We start from the raw sequence: 17,397 nt of genomic DNA on the forward strand, positions 1-17,397 counted from the left end.
TATCAACAAAAGTAGCTAAAAAAAATAAATAATATTTTGTAATAATTGTACAACTAGTGACTTGGTGTTGTGCATCTCCAGCGGGTCCTTCTGGGTGTATGCAATCATGGAGCAATGCTGCCCCTATCTGTTCTACCAGTGTCACATCACGTTTCGTCGTCGACCCCGACAGAATTTACGTTTTTCTTTTAGGTCATAATGTAAGCACACACAAAAAGTACATACAAAAATAAAACCTGCAACAGCTGTATGTTTCTTTATTTGTTTATCATGTGTTTCAGGCCCACACTTTTTTGGTTTGCCTATATGTTTAGTTATTGAGTTATTTGTTGAATGTTTTTTTTTAACAATATATTAAGTAACACAGCTCAAATTTTATCAGGTCAGGCTAAGTAGTTTAATTTGTACAGCACAGAACCTTATGTACACAAAGGCACCTTCAAATGCTTCACAGAAATGCAAGATACCATAGAAGTTAATGGGGAAAAAATAGAAATCCAATAAAAGTTAAAGTATTTTAAATGAAACTCCAAGAGTGCAATGTTTTAAACATTGGCAAACAGACAATACCTTAGTAAAGATAAGAGCTTGAATTAGAAGTGACTTTTTGCTTAAGGCTGGCTGTATTTAATATGCTCAGGCAAACATACTTTTAGGCAGGTTTTATTCATGCTAAAATCTTCCTTTTCAAAACCTTACTGCACACCACTGTATAATGCCCACCTGTGGAAAAATCATAGGGCATCCAGCATGAGGAAGCTACAGGTTGCCTATAACGATGCACTAAAGATTTTATTAAAACAGCCACGGTGGTGCAGCGCAAGCATTTTGTTTGTTGGTGCAAGAGTTAATACTCTCCAAGCTTTGTTAAGACATTTCATCTAAGGTTTTATTTATCGTCTTAACATTTCAATCAACAAAATCATCTTAACTCTCACCAATTGCAGATACAGCACTTTTAGAAACCACTCCCCTATTTAGAGGTTTTTGTGCGTTCTTTTTTAAGTGCATGATACTTGATTATTTGATTGTATTTTAGACTTTTATGTCACTATTTTTATACTTGTATGAATTTTTTATTTTTATTCTTAAGTCTTTTATACGTTTTGTGTTTATTGTGGCAAATGGACCTTGAGTCTGTAATGAAGCTTCTTCTTCATAACCATTTTAACTCCAGTGTTTCCTCCTCTATGACAGCATTTCTTGATTTATGTTATGATTCTCTTGGCTTTCCTTTATTTACTCTTACACTACATATGACTTGATGTGTACAGTTTTATATTTCAGGTTCCGTTTGCACATCTGACAAACCGTATGAAAGGTTCTGAGTAAATAAAGGTTTATTTAGTTAAAATGGCATCACTAAATCTTGTATTGTATAGATTTGGGGGGAAAAAATCAATCCATTTAAAAGGAGAGACTTTCATATTCTGGTAAAGTAGAAAAATCCCAAACTGAGATGTACAATAAATCAGACTTGCTTGAATGTTTAAAATTAAGTTAAAAATACAAATCTATTTATCTATTTCATTCATTAAATTTTATTTTGGCTGAAACGGAAATGCAATCTTTCCAAAGGCTTCAAATAAATATGGTAATGTTTAACAATTTTAACTTTAGATCACACCAATATATTAAACTAAGATGAGGTACCAAAAAAACATAAACAGCAAAAATACAATTTACCAATGATGCCAGAGCAACATTTTCCAGAGACTTTCCAGCTCAAAAAACACACAGGTTCCTAAAGGATGCCAGCCAAAGATGTGTAATCATTTCAGGGTTTCCCACAATTTGTAATTTCCAGCTTCCACTAAAAATTTGAATTTTACCAATATAGAATCTGGATATTTTCACAATTAAATGAATTATCAAGTTTTACAAAGGGATAAATTCTGCATCCCTCAGTCAGAACGTGAACGTGACTTTCTATTTAAAAAAGGAATCATTTTCCCTCTGAATGAAGCTTGATTTCCTGTTGCTTTCATGGACGAGCCCTGCAGGTGACACAAATGCATGGTTGACATCAGAGGAAGCAGAATTTCAAGTTCCTCTGATGTGAAATCCTTTTTGGTTTAGAGAATAATGATTTCAGAGCAGCTGTCTTAAAAACAACAAAAGACATCAAACGAATTTACACTTTTATTGCATAAGTTATTCATTTCAGTGAATGTCTTAGTGCATCATTGACTCCACGTAACATTTATCCATTGACCCCCTCCCCCTACAGGAAGGAGGTGTAACAGATGAACATCTGGCGTGCTTGTGTGTGAGACACGCACACATCCTTCAAAGACATCTTTAGATTTTCTACCAACATGTGTGTCTCTGATCAAACACAAATAGGGATCCATCTTCACACAGTGATGCCGGCCGATGGAGTGACTTGTTACAGGCGCGCTTCTGGAGTTTTGGGTCTGTCTGGTCCTGCTGGGTCCAGTCATGCAGCCAGGAACGCCAGTGCTGTGTCCCGCTCCTCCATCAGTTCTGCCGCTGTGGCGTCCATCTTTGACTTGGAGAAGTCGTTGATGGCCAGACTGTCCACAATTTTCCAGGCTTTATCCTGAGAGGGGAGATCAAAAATTACATCAGTGAAGAAATGCATTTGTATCCCCTCCTCCTCATATTTTCATTGATGTCACTTAATACATCTCAAACTGAAAAGATCAAACCAAGTAAATAAATAGAACAACTTCTGGAATAATTATTTTAGCGAAAAGAAGCTGCCTGGTCCCCTATGAAAAAGTAAGCCTCTAAACCTGATAGCCTGTCGTGTCATCCTAGAATCCAAATTTGCTGATGAATTTAGTTCTTTTTTTCTTTGCCAAATTGTCTAAATTCAAAAGGAAATTGCGGGTTTTCCAGCAAAATGATCCGTTTACGGTCTTAAAACTAAATCTCAGAGCAGACTTTGACCAGAACCTTTATGTAGATCCGGCCCGCATCATCACACTCCCACCACTTTGAGCAACTCTAAGTCCGTGTTAGTCTGAGTCCAGATCTTTGGGGAGGCACACCTTCCAGAAAGTTGCAGAAACGTCTGTGTGACCCTTTCAGACTAAAGCATGTCACAAACTTTGAATCTGATCTTTAGCTTAGATCAGATCCAGCACAAAGAGTTCTTCTCTGAGATGCTTTGAAATTATATTTTGGAGGCATTCTGGTTTTGGAGTAAAATTTAAATAGTCATCAATAAAGTGTGGAAGACATTACAAAACATTTTACTTTATATTTCACCTGTCTGTGCAAACAAACTAAAGAGAAGATTTCATCTGTTACCTTGATCTGGACAGGGAATGAGTAGATGAGGTCTTCTGGGACCCCATAGGGGTTTCCAGTGGAGTAGACCCCCATGGAGATGAACTCCCCCTGAAAGAGAAGACAAGCTGCTCAGGAATGGAGAAAAAAGAAAGAAAATCTTAAAAAAAAAAAAGATTTACCCTCACCGGCCACTTTATTAATTAGGTACACCTGTCCAACTGCTGGTTAACAAACATTTCTTTCTTTTTTTTTTTTTATTCTAAACTTGTTCTGTCCAACAGCTGAGCAAACAGATTAGAGCTGAAGGCTTTTTGTGTTGGACAGGTTTTACTATCACAAAAAGAGGTTATATAGCTTCAAGAAACTAGAGTGTAGATTTATATAAACCCCTTTTTGTCGTATTATTTTTTATTTATTTGTTACATTTAGTGTGTGTGGGGAGGGAGAGGGGGAGACTGTGAGGGGAGGGTGGAAGAGAGTAAAAGGAAGAAAGGTGAAAAGGTGGGGGATACAAGCACTGATTTGAATAAGTTATTATTTTAAGCTGTAACAATTATACCAGATCTGCTGGAAAGAGGAATGTTACATCAAAGGTGAAAATCTGACACTAAGATGAGCGAAAAAAATCTGTCCATCAATACACTGTAGGTAAGGAGAAGGGATGAAGCAGACAGGGAGCAGTGTGGCAGTGTGCACGTGCACGTGGGGGTGGAGATACATGCATGCTAACGACGTGAACCGTGTGTTCATAAGGGGAGCCAGATCCTACCCAGCCAGACCAGCCAGACCAGGAGAGGGGAGGAGAGCCCCCCAGGCCAGAAGCCCCCCCAGCATCCGGACCCAGGCGGCCCCGGGAGGGGAGGAGGAGGGGACCGCCCACCCCACCAGCCAGGCACAGAGAGGGCCCCCCTACAGCCCCCCCCCCCCCCCCCCCCACACACACAATGCCCAGAGGCAAAGCGAACCCACCGGCCGACCCCCAGCGCCGTATGCCCGACCATTCCCGCAGCCGACAGGATACCCATAAGCCCGGCCCCCCTGAGAGGACCAGGCGGGTGAAGACTGGCCGCCCCCCCCCCGACCCCACCCATGTATGGAGGTGTGGGAGTGCTGTGTGTGTGCTGCAGGTAAAATAGGAGGTCCCCAGTGTGGGGGGCTCCACCGCTGCCAAGCCGCAAAGCCCCCCACTCCGGGGTCCCTCTGTGAGTGGTGTGTATTTGCTGTGTGTGTGCTGCTAGCATGCAGTGTGTGTGTCTACAGAGGAAGTTAAAATTGTGGGGGGGCCAGCGAAAGGTGAGCACGGATGTTTCACCGTGCCCCCCTCCACCAGACCCTCTCCACAAGGCCCTAGATGAATCAGAGTGTCTAATATGCAAGTAAAAAGCGGGGAGGAGGGCGGGTGCCAATGAGAACCCAGAGAGGGGCATCCCCAGTGAGCCCCGCCAGCATACCCCTCCCATCCAGTTCCCTGAGCCCTATGTGCCTGTGTGCAATATTTGTTTGGGTGAGAGCGGGGAGGAGCGGGCGGATGGGCACAACCGGGGGAGAAGGCTCCCCCGAGCGACCGGCCCCCCAGCCGGCCGCGGTAGGCGCCCCCCCTCCCAGAGCGGCCAGGCAGCCAGAAACGGCAAGCCAGCCGCAGTTGGAGGCCAGAGCCTCGTAGCGCCGAGAGACAGCCAGCACGGAAGGGTCCCGGTGCCAGAACGGACGGGTAGGGGGTCCAGCTCCACCATTCATACCCTGGCCTCCCTAAGGACTAGCACACCGCCCCCCCAGCCCCCCCCCCCCACAAAAAAAAAAAAAATAATAAAATAAACCCACCCAAGTGAACCCCTTAACCCCTGCTGTGACTGCGGCGTCGACCCCCGGGGGGCCAGGCCACGCGCCAACTACCGGCCACGGGCGAAACACCGGCCATGGGCAGACGACCCCAGGCCCCAGAGCCCCAAGCCCTCCCCCAGCCCCCGCCACGGCGACCAGCCACCCAGCACGGCACCCGGCCGCCGTTCCCAGTCAGCCGCACTGCCTACCCTGCGCCCAGAAGGCACCCGCCCAGGAACCCCTGCCAAGTTGCCGGCAGAGTGTGCGCCCCCACCACCACCCCACCCAGGCAACCAGAGCCCCGAGCCGGAAGAACGGCAGGCCCGGCAGAGCCCACCCCCCCCAAACCCACCCCGGCCCACCCAACCAGCCAGGACCCGGCTCAACCTTTCACCATCCCACCCCTACTAGGTGATGTGACTAACCAGCTGGAGCCAGGGAGAGTCTGAAGCCGACAGGTTTTTTGTGGAGGACATTATCTCTAAACTAATATGCTCTGACATGAGGTTTCTGTAGTGGTTGATGCTAAGATTATTTTTAGATTTCCGGTTTAGGAGGATAGTTTTCTTTGCGATACATACAGCGGTGAGAACCATATAAGCCTTGTTAGATTCCATGTTGATGTTATTCAGGTCACCTAATAAGCAGAATTTGGGGTAAGCAGGAATCTTATGATTAAACCAGATTGATAAATCCTCACAAACCTTACGCCAGAATGATTGGACAGGTGGACAGACCCACAGGGCATGCAAATAGTCGTCTATGTTGTTACCTATGCACTGTGTGCATTAGGGCTGCACGATATGAGGAAAACTCGCGATATGCGATATTGGTGATTAATATTGCGATAACGATATAATTTGCGGTATATAAACAAATAGCAAAACAACCAAAAACATAATTTCCATTTCACTGCAACAGTTTAAAAATTATACTCCAAATGACCCTTGTCGACGTAGGAGGCAAACGTCAAACATAAAAGGGCTCATCTGATTGATCAACAACGTAAACGGGTCCCTTCCGATTGGTTAAATGCATAAAGGGATTTATTTCATTTGTTCAGTATTTCAAGCTGCCATGAGTTTGTTTTAGCACATTTAAGGTAACCATTTATTGCGATTTTTTACATCTTTTGCGGTATGCATATTGCACAGCTTGATGTTGCGATAACGATAAATTTTCGGTATATTGTGCAGGCCTATTGTGCATATAGCAGACTGATTGAGACCCATTTTAAATAACCTCCGTCCGGTGTAGTGAGTTCAGTGGAGAACCTTGTATTGAATAAGTTGCAGATTAGGGATTTTGGTCATATTAAAGGCATTCAAATAGATCTGTAGCCAAAATTGATCACTAGAATTCAATGATAGCTCAGACTCCCATTTTGTCATGGGTAAGTAAATTGTTTCATCTATGTCTGATAACATCTTATAAATTTTGGAGGTGAGTTTGGGATTTTTAAGGTCCATGAAATGTGTTACTGTAAGGGGAGGGTCTAGGTCTATTTTGGTCAGGCAGTATTTAGTGCTTATAGCTGATTTAAGCTGCTGATATTCTAGAAATTTGTTTATATTAATTCCATAGGTTGAGGATAACGTTGAGAGGGACATAAATTTTCTATTCTGAATTATATGCTGGAACTGCTGGATTCCTTTGTTCTTCCATGAAGCAAAATGAATCATGTTTTTGTTAATCAAAATGTCAGGGTTATTCCAAATGGGGGTAAGTTTACATGGAAATAATGTGAGGTTGTTTTTTTTAAGAAAATCCCACCAGGCTGTTAAGGATGAGCTGATGTTTAAACTTCTGAAGCATTTGTGTTGTTTAATTTTAGAACTGAAGAAAGGTAAATTAGAAATATCTAGGTTATCACAGAGATTTTGTTCAATGTCTAGCCAGGATTCATCTAGCACACCAGGATGCAGCCATTTTTGTACATAACACAATCTGTTCGCGGAGTAGTAGTCCTGGAAGTCTGGAAGGCCTAGTCCTCCTCTATCTTTAGGTTTTTTAATAGTTTTTAAACTGATCCGTGGGGGTTTACCTTCCCAGAGGTATTGGGAAATGAATGAGTCTAATGATTTGAACCAAGTAGTTGGAGGTTTGGAAGGAATCATTGAAAACAGGTAGTTAATTTTTGGGAGAATCGTCATTTTCATGGTTGCAACTCTCCCGATTAGAGAAATGGGTAGAGTTTTCCATCTAGTGAGATCAGCCTCGGTTGTTTTAAGTAGTTGGGTGAGGTTTAGCTTGAGTAGATCAGAAAGCCTAGAGGAGATATTTATACCTAAGTACTTTATGTTTCCTGTTTGTATTTTAATAGATGACGGATTTAGATAATTGCAATTAATAGGTAGAATTGTGCTTTTAGACCAGTTTATGGAGTATTCTGAAACTGAGGAAAATCTATTAATTAGGGAGATGATTTGGCAGATGGAAGATTGTGAATTTGGAGTAAATAGTAAAACATCATCTGCATAAAGACTTATTTTATGTTCTAAATTTTTGGTTTGAATGCCTTCAATGCCTCGACTTTGCCTAATAGCAGCAGCTAGAGGTTCAATAAATAGTGCAAATAAAGACGGAGATAGTGGACAGCCTTGTCTGGTTCCTCTTTGTAAATTAAAGCTTGGAGATGTTTGATCATTTGTTCTGATACGAGCATTAGGAGAGGCATATATTATTTTAATCCAGTTAATAAATGATTTTCCAAAGCCAAATTTGTTCAGGGTGGCTATTAAAAAATTTCCAGTTGACCCGATCAAATGCCTTTTCTGCGTCCAGTGACAAAATGGTTGCTTCTCGGTGTTAACAAACATTTCTAATCAGCCAGTTAACATGGCAGCAACTCAATACATTTATGCATGTAGACATGGTCACTACGATCTACTGCAGTTCAAACAGAGCATCAGAGCGGGGAAGGAAGGTGATTGAAGTGACTTTGAACCTGGAATGTTTGTTGGTGCCAGACGATCTACAAGATTTTTCACCCAAAACCATCTCTAGGGTTTACAGAGAATGTTCCAAAAAAGAGAAAATATCCAGTGAACAGCGGTTCTGTGGATGGAAATGTCTTGTTGATGCCAGAGATCAGAAGAGAATGTCCAGACTGGTTCCAGCTGATAGAAAGACAACAGAAACTCAAAAAACCCACTGGTTACAACTGAGGTCTGCAGAAGAACATCTCTGAACGCACAAAACGTCCAGCCTTGAGGGAGATGAGCTACATCAGCAGAAGAACACACTTGGGGCCACTGCTGTCAGCTAAGAACAGGAACTAAGGCTATAAGTCACAGAGGCTCACACCAAAACTGGACAACATAAGAATGGAAAAAGTTTGTCTGGTCTGATGAATCTCCATTTCTGCTGTGACATTCGGATGGTAGGGTCAAAATTTGGCATCATCAACATTAAAGCATGGATTCATCCTGCCTTGTATCAACAGTTCAGGCTGGTGGTGGTGGTATAATGGTGTGGGAGATATTTTCTTAGAACTATCATGTCAATATGGACCAAACACTCAGAGGAATGTTTCCAGTACTTTGTTGAATCTTTTCCACCAAGGATTAAGGCCGTTCTGAAGACAAAAGGGGTTCAAATGGAGTGGTTGGTGAGTGTATATGGATAAAATGATCTACATCCATCACAAGTTAGTCATAAACACAGACAGAATTAGGTTTAAAAGCATGAAAATCAACAGGAGTATAACAAGGATTACATTGATGCACGCAACTTTACTCATTCAATTTTAATTTGGGAATAGAAACAAATAAATCCTGCAATGTTTTTTTTTAAGTTAGGGCTTCATTTAAAAAGAAACTTCGTTTGGCTGTTTGAGATTCTCACAAAGTTTTAATCTGACCATCACATCACAGCTTCTCTATGCTTCTTAACCCTGAAGAAAAACTGTTTTTTCCCGCAGATTGCAAACAATTTTTTTTTATCTAGAAATGTGTTGAAAATAGTAGAATTAAAAAAGCAATAACAAAAGAGCAATGAATTCAGGTAAACTGGTGTAACCTCCTGTAAGGGAGTCTGATTCATGAAGACTCCAATAAAAAGAAAACGATGCTAAAACTAGGCAAACCGCTGAGCCTTTATTGAGGAAAACGGAGAGGAAAATCACTAAAAGCAAAAACATGTTAGAGATCACAATAATCAAAAAAGCAAAATAAGTTATTTAAAAAATTACATTTTAAAAAATTAAAACAAATTTCCAGAAACCAGAAAAGGTAAATAAGAGACATCACAGATTGGAGGATTATGTTTGAGTTTTAAAGAAGAGGGAAAGTTGAAAGATGTTTTGCCCAAACTCTGGTAAAAAGTTGATTGAGCAATCACCACATTATTGCAGTGGTTGTGGTCAGAAGACATTGCCATGCCAATTAACTTCTGGATGAAAAGGTGAACAAACATTCATGAAAATTACTTTGGTTTTTCAAAATGTGTGTTTTTGATTTGTATTTTTGGGAATTGTATTGTCAGGTTACGTTTAAGCTTTAATTTGTAAACTGCCACAGAAGATCTTCCCTGAGTGTTTACTGTGTACCCTGTGGCATGCCTGAAAAACTGCTTTACCTCCGGCGTTCCTGACCAGATGTCCCTCATGTGGTCACAGATTGCCTTGGCTGCAGACATGGCGCTGGACAGTTTCCTGGCTTTGATGACAGCGGCGCCCCTCTGCTGCACCGTCTGCAAGAGACCATGAAGATTGTTTAAAGACACATGCTGATTAAAATAGTTTGGGACTTTTTAGCATGTTCTTGTGGCAACTTGTGGCAAAACTACACATAAAATTGCGTTTCTGAGTATTTTTTATTCAAATCCTTGTGAATCAGGAGCAGATGAAAAAGGCAGTTTGAAAAAGATCGTATTTGTGACGTAGAAAACATGCTGGGCAAGCCACAATCTCCCTGCTCCGCTCCATTCTGTTGACTAGAGGACTATCTACAGTATAGTTGGTCTTCAGCCTCAGACTTACAGCTATGAAGTCTCCTTTGAGCCAGCTGTCGTCCTTGACCGCATCAAAGCAGGCCAGCTCGCCGCTCGACATGCTGACTTTGCAGTGGTGAACGTCTGGGTACTGAGTGGACGAGTGGTTCCCCCAGATGATGACGTTCTTCACGTGAGTGGCGGGAACACCGCAGCGCATGGCCACCTTCAGGACAGAGTACACTGAGCTTTCACTGCAGAGCTAAGTCTGAATGCAGAGCGAAGGAGAACAAACCTGGGAGCAAGCCCTGTTGTGGTCCAGACGAGTCAGGCAGGAGAAGTTCTCCTTGGGGATGGAAGGAGCGGACTTGGCTGCGATCAAGCAGTTGGTGTTGGCGGGGTTTCCGACCACCAGGACCTGAAAAAAACATAGCATTAACAACACTCCCATGAACGTCAAACAAAGATCCAACCTAGAAGTTTCAAACGTGAGAAGTTTCATTACATGGACCGTCTTCTTGGCGTACTTGTCCAGAGCTGCTCCCTGGCTCCTGAAGATGGCCACGTTGGCCTTGAGCAGGTCCTTCCTCTCCATGCCCTCCTTTCTAGGCATGGAGCCGACCAGGATGGCTGCATCCAGGTCCTTGAAGGCCACTTCCTCTTTATCAGTCGCGATGACCTCTGTTGCAGAGGAAAATACCAGGTAGAAGATCTTCAGCTTCATCCAGATGACATGTGGAGCCAAGGATGCAACAAAAATAACACATCTCCAAGTTTAAACCTTAAAATTCTAAACCTTTATCACCAAATGGTTCATAAGCATGGGTGTCGTTGCATCTTCCTCCTTCCCTATGGGAAAATAAAATGTTGAGAAGAAATATCAAACCTCCAGGTGTATGGCAGCTAATGGGACTTGGGTGAGAAGGTAGTCAAATATCTCTCTTTCCTCCTGACATTATCCATACATCTGCCGTACACTTTTCCCCCGTCCCCATTGTGTTTATCTGTAAAATCTCAGTGCACAGAGAGCTGTCTTTGCAGTGCAGCTGCTCAATACAGGGGGGGCCTCTCTGAGCCAAACAAAGCAAAGGACGGCACCATTCCACGGGAAAAAAAAAAGAAAATCCAGGTCACAATGGAGGTGGCAGATAATGGCGCCTCACGACTGCGGCGATGCTGACACTGAAAACCGGATTTGAATTCAGGTTTTTGAAAGCAGTTTGTGCAGCAGATGATCCAAGTGAGCAGTGTTTAAAAAAAAAGATTTAACCCTTTAAAGCCCACCACATCAAAGAAGTGACAGAAAATTCAAATGTTTTTAATTAAAATGTTTTAAAACCTTTGATGAATCCACGAGATCTAGATATAATCAAATATGCTACATGGTGTGATTTGGTAAATTTTTGCCCACACCAGTTTAAGATGTAAAACTATTGATATGAGCGTTCATGGAAAAAGAAGTACTTTTTTTTTTACTCAAATCACACAATTCCTTCATGACGGAATTGTATTATGAAGAGTTAGTTATTAAAAAATATTGCATTCCTCAATACAGCAGCTCATCTATAGTTAGTAGAACGAAAAATGATTGATGACTAATTCTAACAACGTTTGAAAACATTTTCCTTTCAAAAGTGCTTTTGCAATTTTATGGAAGCAGACATTTTTTGAAATGCGCAAGAAAAGTTCTCTACTGCCTCTAGTGGAATGATGCTGAACTACAGAAAACATGGACCAAGTCATATTTAACGGGAGTTTAAGGAAAGTTTAAAACCTGCTAAAGAGATAGGGGTCTCAGAAATGTGTGTACCAAATGTGATACAAATGGTTTTATAGGGTTCATTTTTTTTAATAATAAATTGTGCTTTTGAGCAAGAACAGCTTTTAAAAATAATAAATGAAAGGCTGGAAAAAAATGCCCTGATGTGACCCGCTTACAGCAAAGATGGAGAGGCATTAAACTCCAGAAAACAAAATTTCTTTTATATCAAACAACATCTGCATCTTTATAGAATTAAATGTGTTTCGATGGAAGGTTTACCTCTCAGAAGTGGGAGGGCACAGTCCTGCAGCTCCATGACAACCCCTTCCAGGACAGGCAGCATGGGCGTAATGTCCAAAAGGAGCAGGATAATGGGCTGTCAGGAAAAGGGGGAAGTAAGATGCAGGGGAAAAAAATCCATAAGTTGGTGTCCATGCAGCAGGCTGGGTTGTGTTTCTGTCATGACACATCCACCTTTACTGACAGCAGCATGAGCCAAACGGATCAAGTGGTGTTTAAGATGGACTAAGACTCTTGGCAACAAGATCCACTTCGCAGACTTCAAGGACAATCATGGCTTCTCTAAGGCCAAACAGATGATCGGGTGCAATCTGATGGACTCCCACAGGGATGGCACCTGTTCAGACCCGCAATGGATACGATTGAAGACCCGCTGCATTCACAGCTGCTGGAGGCACATCCTTCACCTGCCTTACAGCTGACCATCACCAGATGAAGGAAGGGAATGAACAAATCATTTCATTACCTGATCTTTGCCAAAAACATCTCCTTTGGCGATGCTGAACAGAAGGGAGTAGGCAATCTGTCCGGCAGCACCAGTCACTAGAACACTGATTGGCTCAGCCTGCAGGATCCAAGACAACAGAGAGTCTTGTTACTCAATTAATTTATCAACCCAGATTTTACCAACAGGCCAAGAATGACAGTTTGGTAATATAAAGCACATGGGATCAGTGACTACCCCTGTCAACAGGATTTACTGCAGCATGGGGTCAGTTTATAAATAGACTCCCATGCCCTCCTTCACTCACTGTTACATAACAAATTATCCAGGGTTTATTAAGGTTATCTTCACCATTCATTCAACTGTAACAGAGGTTGGTTAAAAAGTCATGTAAACGATAGGAATATTTTTTAAATGCAGATAAATAAATAACGAACTCATCACTACTGTGCCACAAGCAGTCAAAAATACATTTAGCTGACTTTACTTAATTTCACAACTTTTTTTAGACAGTTCGGTCTCACATTGTCATATACAGAAACCACAATAAGAAATTATTATTAAACAGAATAACCTTACCATTATTTGTTCAGGAGTCGCACTGTTCTCCACTTCTGGATAAAGCCGCAGTTCACGCCTATTTAAACCCTCCGTTGATTACGACATATGCATCGCTCTCACGGTATTCAAGGAGGGGCATTGTGGGAATTGTAGTTTTGTATTGGTGTTTCCTGTAAGCGAAAAGAGCAAAAATGTCTGACTTTGTTTATTCCTGCAATTATTTTTTAAATTGATGAATATTTGATATGCCATAGAATATGCTTACGTGACTAACAATAAGAAAGGTGTTCAATGAGCTGTAAACGCGATAGCTGGTTAGCATCAGGTTAGCATTGGAGGCGTGTGAAGGTTGCCTAGCGACCAGCAGCGACATGTAAAAGCTAAACTGATCAGCTTCTCATCAAAAAATATACTCGAAAGTTTAGTTTGTGTTTAATTTAAGTAATTAAAACGGTGCCTTTTGAAGCAGCTGTCAACATGAGACTAGATTTATTAAAATCTTCGGCAAAAAGCAAGTTTAGTTTAGAAAATGCTAACTAGCTAGCTTAAGCCTTAAGCCCACAGTGACATCAACATTTGGAGGAAATAGAAGAACTTTATAAAACAAAATCCTGCATTTAAGGTAAGGGGATTATATGAATTTCTCTAGTTTTTGTTTGTGACTGCACCTGTGGCAATTTAATAAACTTTTATTATCAAATTTAAAGTTTAATGTTTTACTAGTTACGCATGAATGTATATATACTATATTCCCATTTTTCCCTATTTGGAACTCCCAGTTATGTGTTTCACCAGCCTTATTTTTTTACTTTACTTTATCTTCTGTCTACTGCATTTCTTTAAAAAAAAACATTCTGATTTAGAGTTTTGTTAGAAAAGCCTTTCATATTACTAACTTTAGGTTTTTACAAACCAAAAATGCCATTTCCTCAAATAAGTCACTGTATTCGAACATTTTTATTTAAAACTAAATGTTCAGTGCAGTTACACAGTTTGTGAGATTAGTACCAATGTGTCTGATTTCCCCTTAACTTTACCCTCAAGTGATGACTTGAAACCACATCAGCTTTGTGCACGTCAGTGGTTAAAACAATGTCAGTTCATGGGACTAGGAAATGTAATTCAAATGCTTATGAAATTATTTTATTTACTTTAAGTCAAAATTATTAGTTTTTGTCTAACTTACATTTTTAAAAATGTGTTTTTATTTATCATATAAAATACTTATTGATTCATTTTTTTCATCAAGTGATGGATACATTTTCTTAAATATGTTTTGTTAGAGATAGAATGGAATAGAGATGGAATCAATATTTTATCATCTAGAAAAATACATGTGTGAGTAGGGGGATTGGTAAATCTGCATAGCGGAGGGTTGGGGTTAAATTAGGACTTGCTTGAGGTAATTTAGATTAAGAATAAATGTAAAAATGTACCTTTATGTTGGTTAACATTTGAAGGATGTGCATTGGTTTCTCTCAGTTGTATTATTAAGATCAGCGTAGTCATTTTTTAGAGTATTGTTGTTAACCTGTAGGTGCCCTTCTTTGGCATGCGGGCATGATGGAGCAGATCCTGCAGAATCGCCTAAAATCCCTTTGGTTTCACAATAATGGCTGGTGACCGGGAGCATTTGAAAGAGTCTGTTGTTTGACAGAGTCAGACAAGTCAGACTCCGGTGTTTATTGTTTTTATTTCTTTGGCACTCTCCACTGTGGGGCTGACATGAGGGGATTAGAGATGCTTTGTCTTTGTAGAAAAAAAAAAGAAAGAGAAAAAAAAAGAAGGGAATAAGAGTGCAAGCAGTGTTGGGGCAGGCGATAATATCTGGTGCCGTTTGCATGCTGGCCTGATCTCCTGTGTGTGCTGTGAAAACAATCAGAAAATGTGGGGTTTGAGGTGAAACCTGTGGGCCAGTGATCACAGAGGAGGAGCCCAAATTCCGTTGGGGCCTAATCCTCTGTTCATGACTAAGTTAGCATGGCTTCCACTCCTCTTGTCCACACCTGTGTTATTCCCTTCTTGCCCCTGTAGATTTCACCTGACCGACCCTGTTGCATGGACAGAGAGGAGCCAGATTATCAGGTAACTAACTGTTGTCCCCCACAGACCAAACAGCCCTCATTGAGTACCAGCACAAACAGTGAGATAAGCACTCATGGACACACAAACAGCAAATGAACACAAATAGATCAGAGCTCCTATCAGCTACACCTTTTTTTAGCATGCGGCACATCTGTCCGTTAGCAGGTTCATGTCCCTGATGCTTTAGATCAGCTGATAAAGACTTGGATCAGACTTTTCTTACCATGCACCTCCAAAAGCAGCCAGGAGAGTCACTTGTAGTGGCAGCATTCATCCAGCAGGTGCCAGTATAAGCTGCAGATTTCTGCTCGTGTTGACTCACCTGACCCTGGGCTCCAGGGGAAAAAAGTGTTGATGGATTTCAGCTGAAGATTCTCCCCAAACACTTTCTGCTTCTGCAGAAGTCTGGCCTTTGAGAATCGCAGGGGGGTGCTTTAAAGTTTCCCTCTGAAATTGGATGACTCCAGATTTTGACACCTTCTTGCTTTGTTTAACCTGAACACCCAAAACACTAGGAGCTTTTTGAACGGCTAACCTCTGCTCTTTAAAGCTCCTAGTGTATTCACGCATCTGCAAAGTCTGCAAACTATTGACTTTAGACATAAAACGCAAAATTTGGTTATTTCTCTAACCTAAGATGGGAAGAAATCCAAAGGAAAATGAAAAAAAAATTAGATTGCTTTTAAAATTCTTCACCTAAAGCACATGTGTCAAACCCATGGCCCGGGGGCAAAATGTGGCCCGCCATGTCATTTTGTGTGGCCCGCGAGAGCATAAAAGTTTTTAATTTAAAAAATAATAAAAAATAGAAATTGGTGTGTATTTATTCATATCTAGGGGGAATCAGACTTGAAATACCAGATTGGGCAACTATACATTAGGACTTAAACACTGTCAATATAACCTAACCTGACAGAATCAAATTTAAAAGGATTTATGCTAAAGTAACAAGCAAACATATGTTTTCTATGCAACTGGAATTGTCACTTTAAAAAGTCATAATACAAAATGAGTTATCTAACATTAAGGAGTAGTTACATTTATTTTTCATTACAGTTACATTTTGGATAGCCCTGCCCCAAAGGAACCAAAATACTAAAAAAAACAAAAAACTTTTTAGTTAATTTTGAAAACTTCAAGTTATTTAATAAAAAAATATATATATTTGTAAATGTTAACACTGAATAAAGCAAGAATTACTAAATCCGACTGGATACAAGTAAAAATAACAAAATACAGTAATCTGCAAATTTAGAATTTATAGAAAATTTATAGGAAAAAGGATCAAAATGACAAGAAAATGAGTCAAACTTTCAAAAAGTCTTTTTAAAAAAAGTTGAAAACCTCTACAACTGTTAAAAAAAATGCTAAAATATATGAAACAATAAAATAGCTGCCGAGATGAACACTTGCTGCCAAAGCAGTTATATAAAGTTTAAATGAACAAAAAAATTTCAAAAATGTGTGAAAAGGGTCCAAAAGAGCACAGTGTATTTTTTAAAGCCTGATGCCTTCTCCATTTAATGTTAATTAAATGGATAAACAGCTTTGTGATGAAAAGATTCCTAAAGGAAAAATGTAGCTAAATGTATTGATTCCAGAATGACTAAAACACTCGGCTGAAATATGATCTTAGAGTGTGGCTCCTTGTTGGCCAGGTTAGAATTAAATCCAAACTCCTTAATTATTTCTACACCAAACTCTGAAGATGTGATGTCTGCAGAAACCGCCTGCAGCTCCATGTGAGCTCTTGTTTAGTAGTTTGGGCATTTTAAAGAGCACGGCTCGGGGGCATGCAAATGCTTTGCAGTCTTCCTTGACGTTCCTCCTGCCTCTGTGTTTGTCTGGGATTGAAACTGGAGAAGCTCATTGTTTGCAGCCAAGAGCTGGCATGCTGTGGGAGAAGGAACAGAGAGAGCACAAACACAAACCGACCTGCTTCTTGGCACAGATGCAGAACTACTCAATTAAATCTCATAATGCGCACACTTCCTCGGCGCAGCGCCTCGGCCTCGGCAGGTTCCTACACACTTCTCCTGCTGGTCTCCTCCTGGCAGAGCCGTGTGCATCGAGAAATTTGGGCCGTGAAACGGCTTTGATGGAATCAAACTCCTCATGAAGACAAATGTAAATGTATTAGCAGGCTGATGGGCTGATTGACGGGGCTGCGTCTTCATTTCCTCCGCGTCAAACAAGATCTTTATCTTTCTGGCTTTCTGGCTTGACTTGT

The 17,397-nt window shown here is 40.9% G+C and overlaps 2 protein-coding genes across 7 annotated transcripts in view; one reads left to right on the top strand and one right to left on the bottom strand.

The window, feature by feature from the left end:
• Window positions 1–2,128: 2,128 nt before the first annotated feature.
• On the bottom strand, window positions 2,129–13,134 carry mdhb (cytosolic malate dehydrogenase B). Its single transcript, NM_001104836.2, is given in 9 exon segments — window positions 2,129–2,563; window positions 3,280–3,369; window positions 9,661–9,774; window positions 10,064–10,240; window positions 10,310–10,432; window positions 10,520–10,695; window positions 12,056–12,152; window positions 12,543–12,641; window positions 13,101–13,134. Coding segments are annotated over 9 exon segments (1,002 nt in total). The 5' UTR covers window positions 13,104–13,134; the 3' UTR covers window positions 2,129–2,440.
• Window positions 13,135–13,258: 124 nt separating this feature from the next.
• wdpcp (WD repeat containing planar cell polarity effector) overlaps window positions 13,259–17,397 on the top strand; it is an 80,258-nt gene continuing 76,119 nt past the window's right edge. For 5 of the 6 annotated variants that reach the window (XM_011484185.3, XM_020709351.2, XM_020709350.2 and 2 more), the window contains exons 1-2: window positions 13,259–13,704; window positions 15,117–15,167. The gene's annotated coding sequence lies outside the window, so the exon portion shown is untranslated. The remainder of the gene's footprint in view (window positions 13,705–15,116; window positions 15,168–17,397) is intronic. The other variant, XM_011484187.3, reaches the window with a different exon arrangement.

Source organism: Oryzias latipes, chromosome 15, assembly GCF_002234675.1.
Source record: "Oryzias latipes chromosome 15, ASM223467v1".
In the NCBI taxonomy this organism is placed as follows: domain Eukaryota; kingdom Metazoa; phylum Chordata; class Actinopteri; order Beloniformes; family Adrianichthyidae; genus Oryzias; species Oryzias latipes.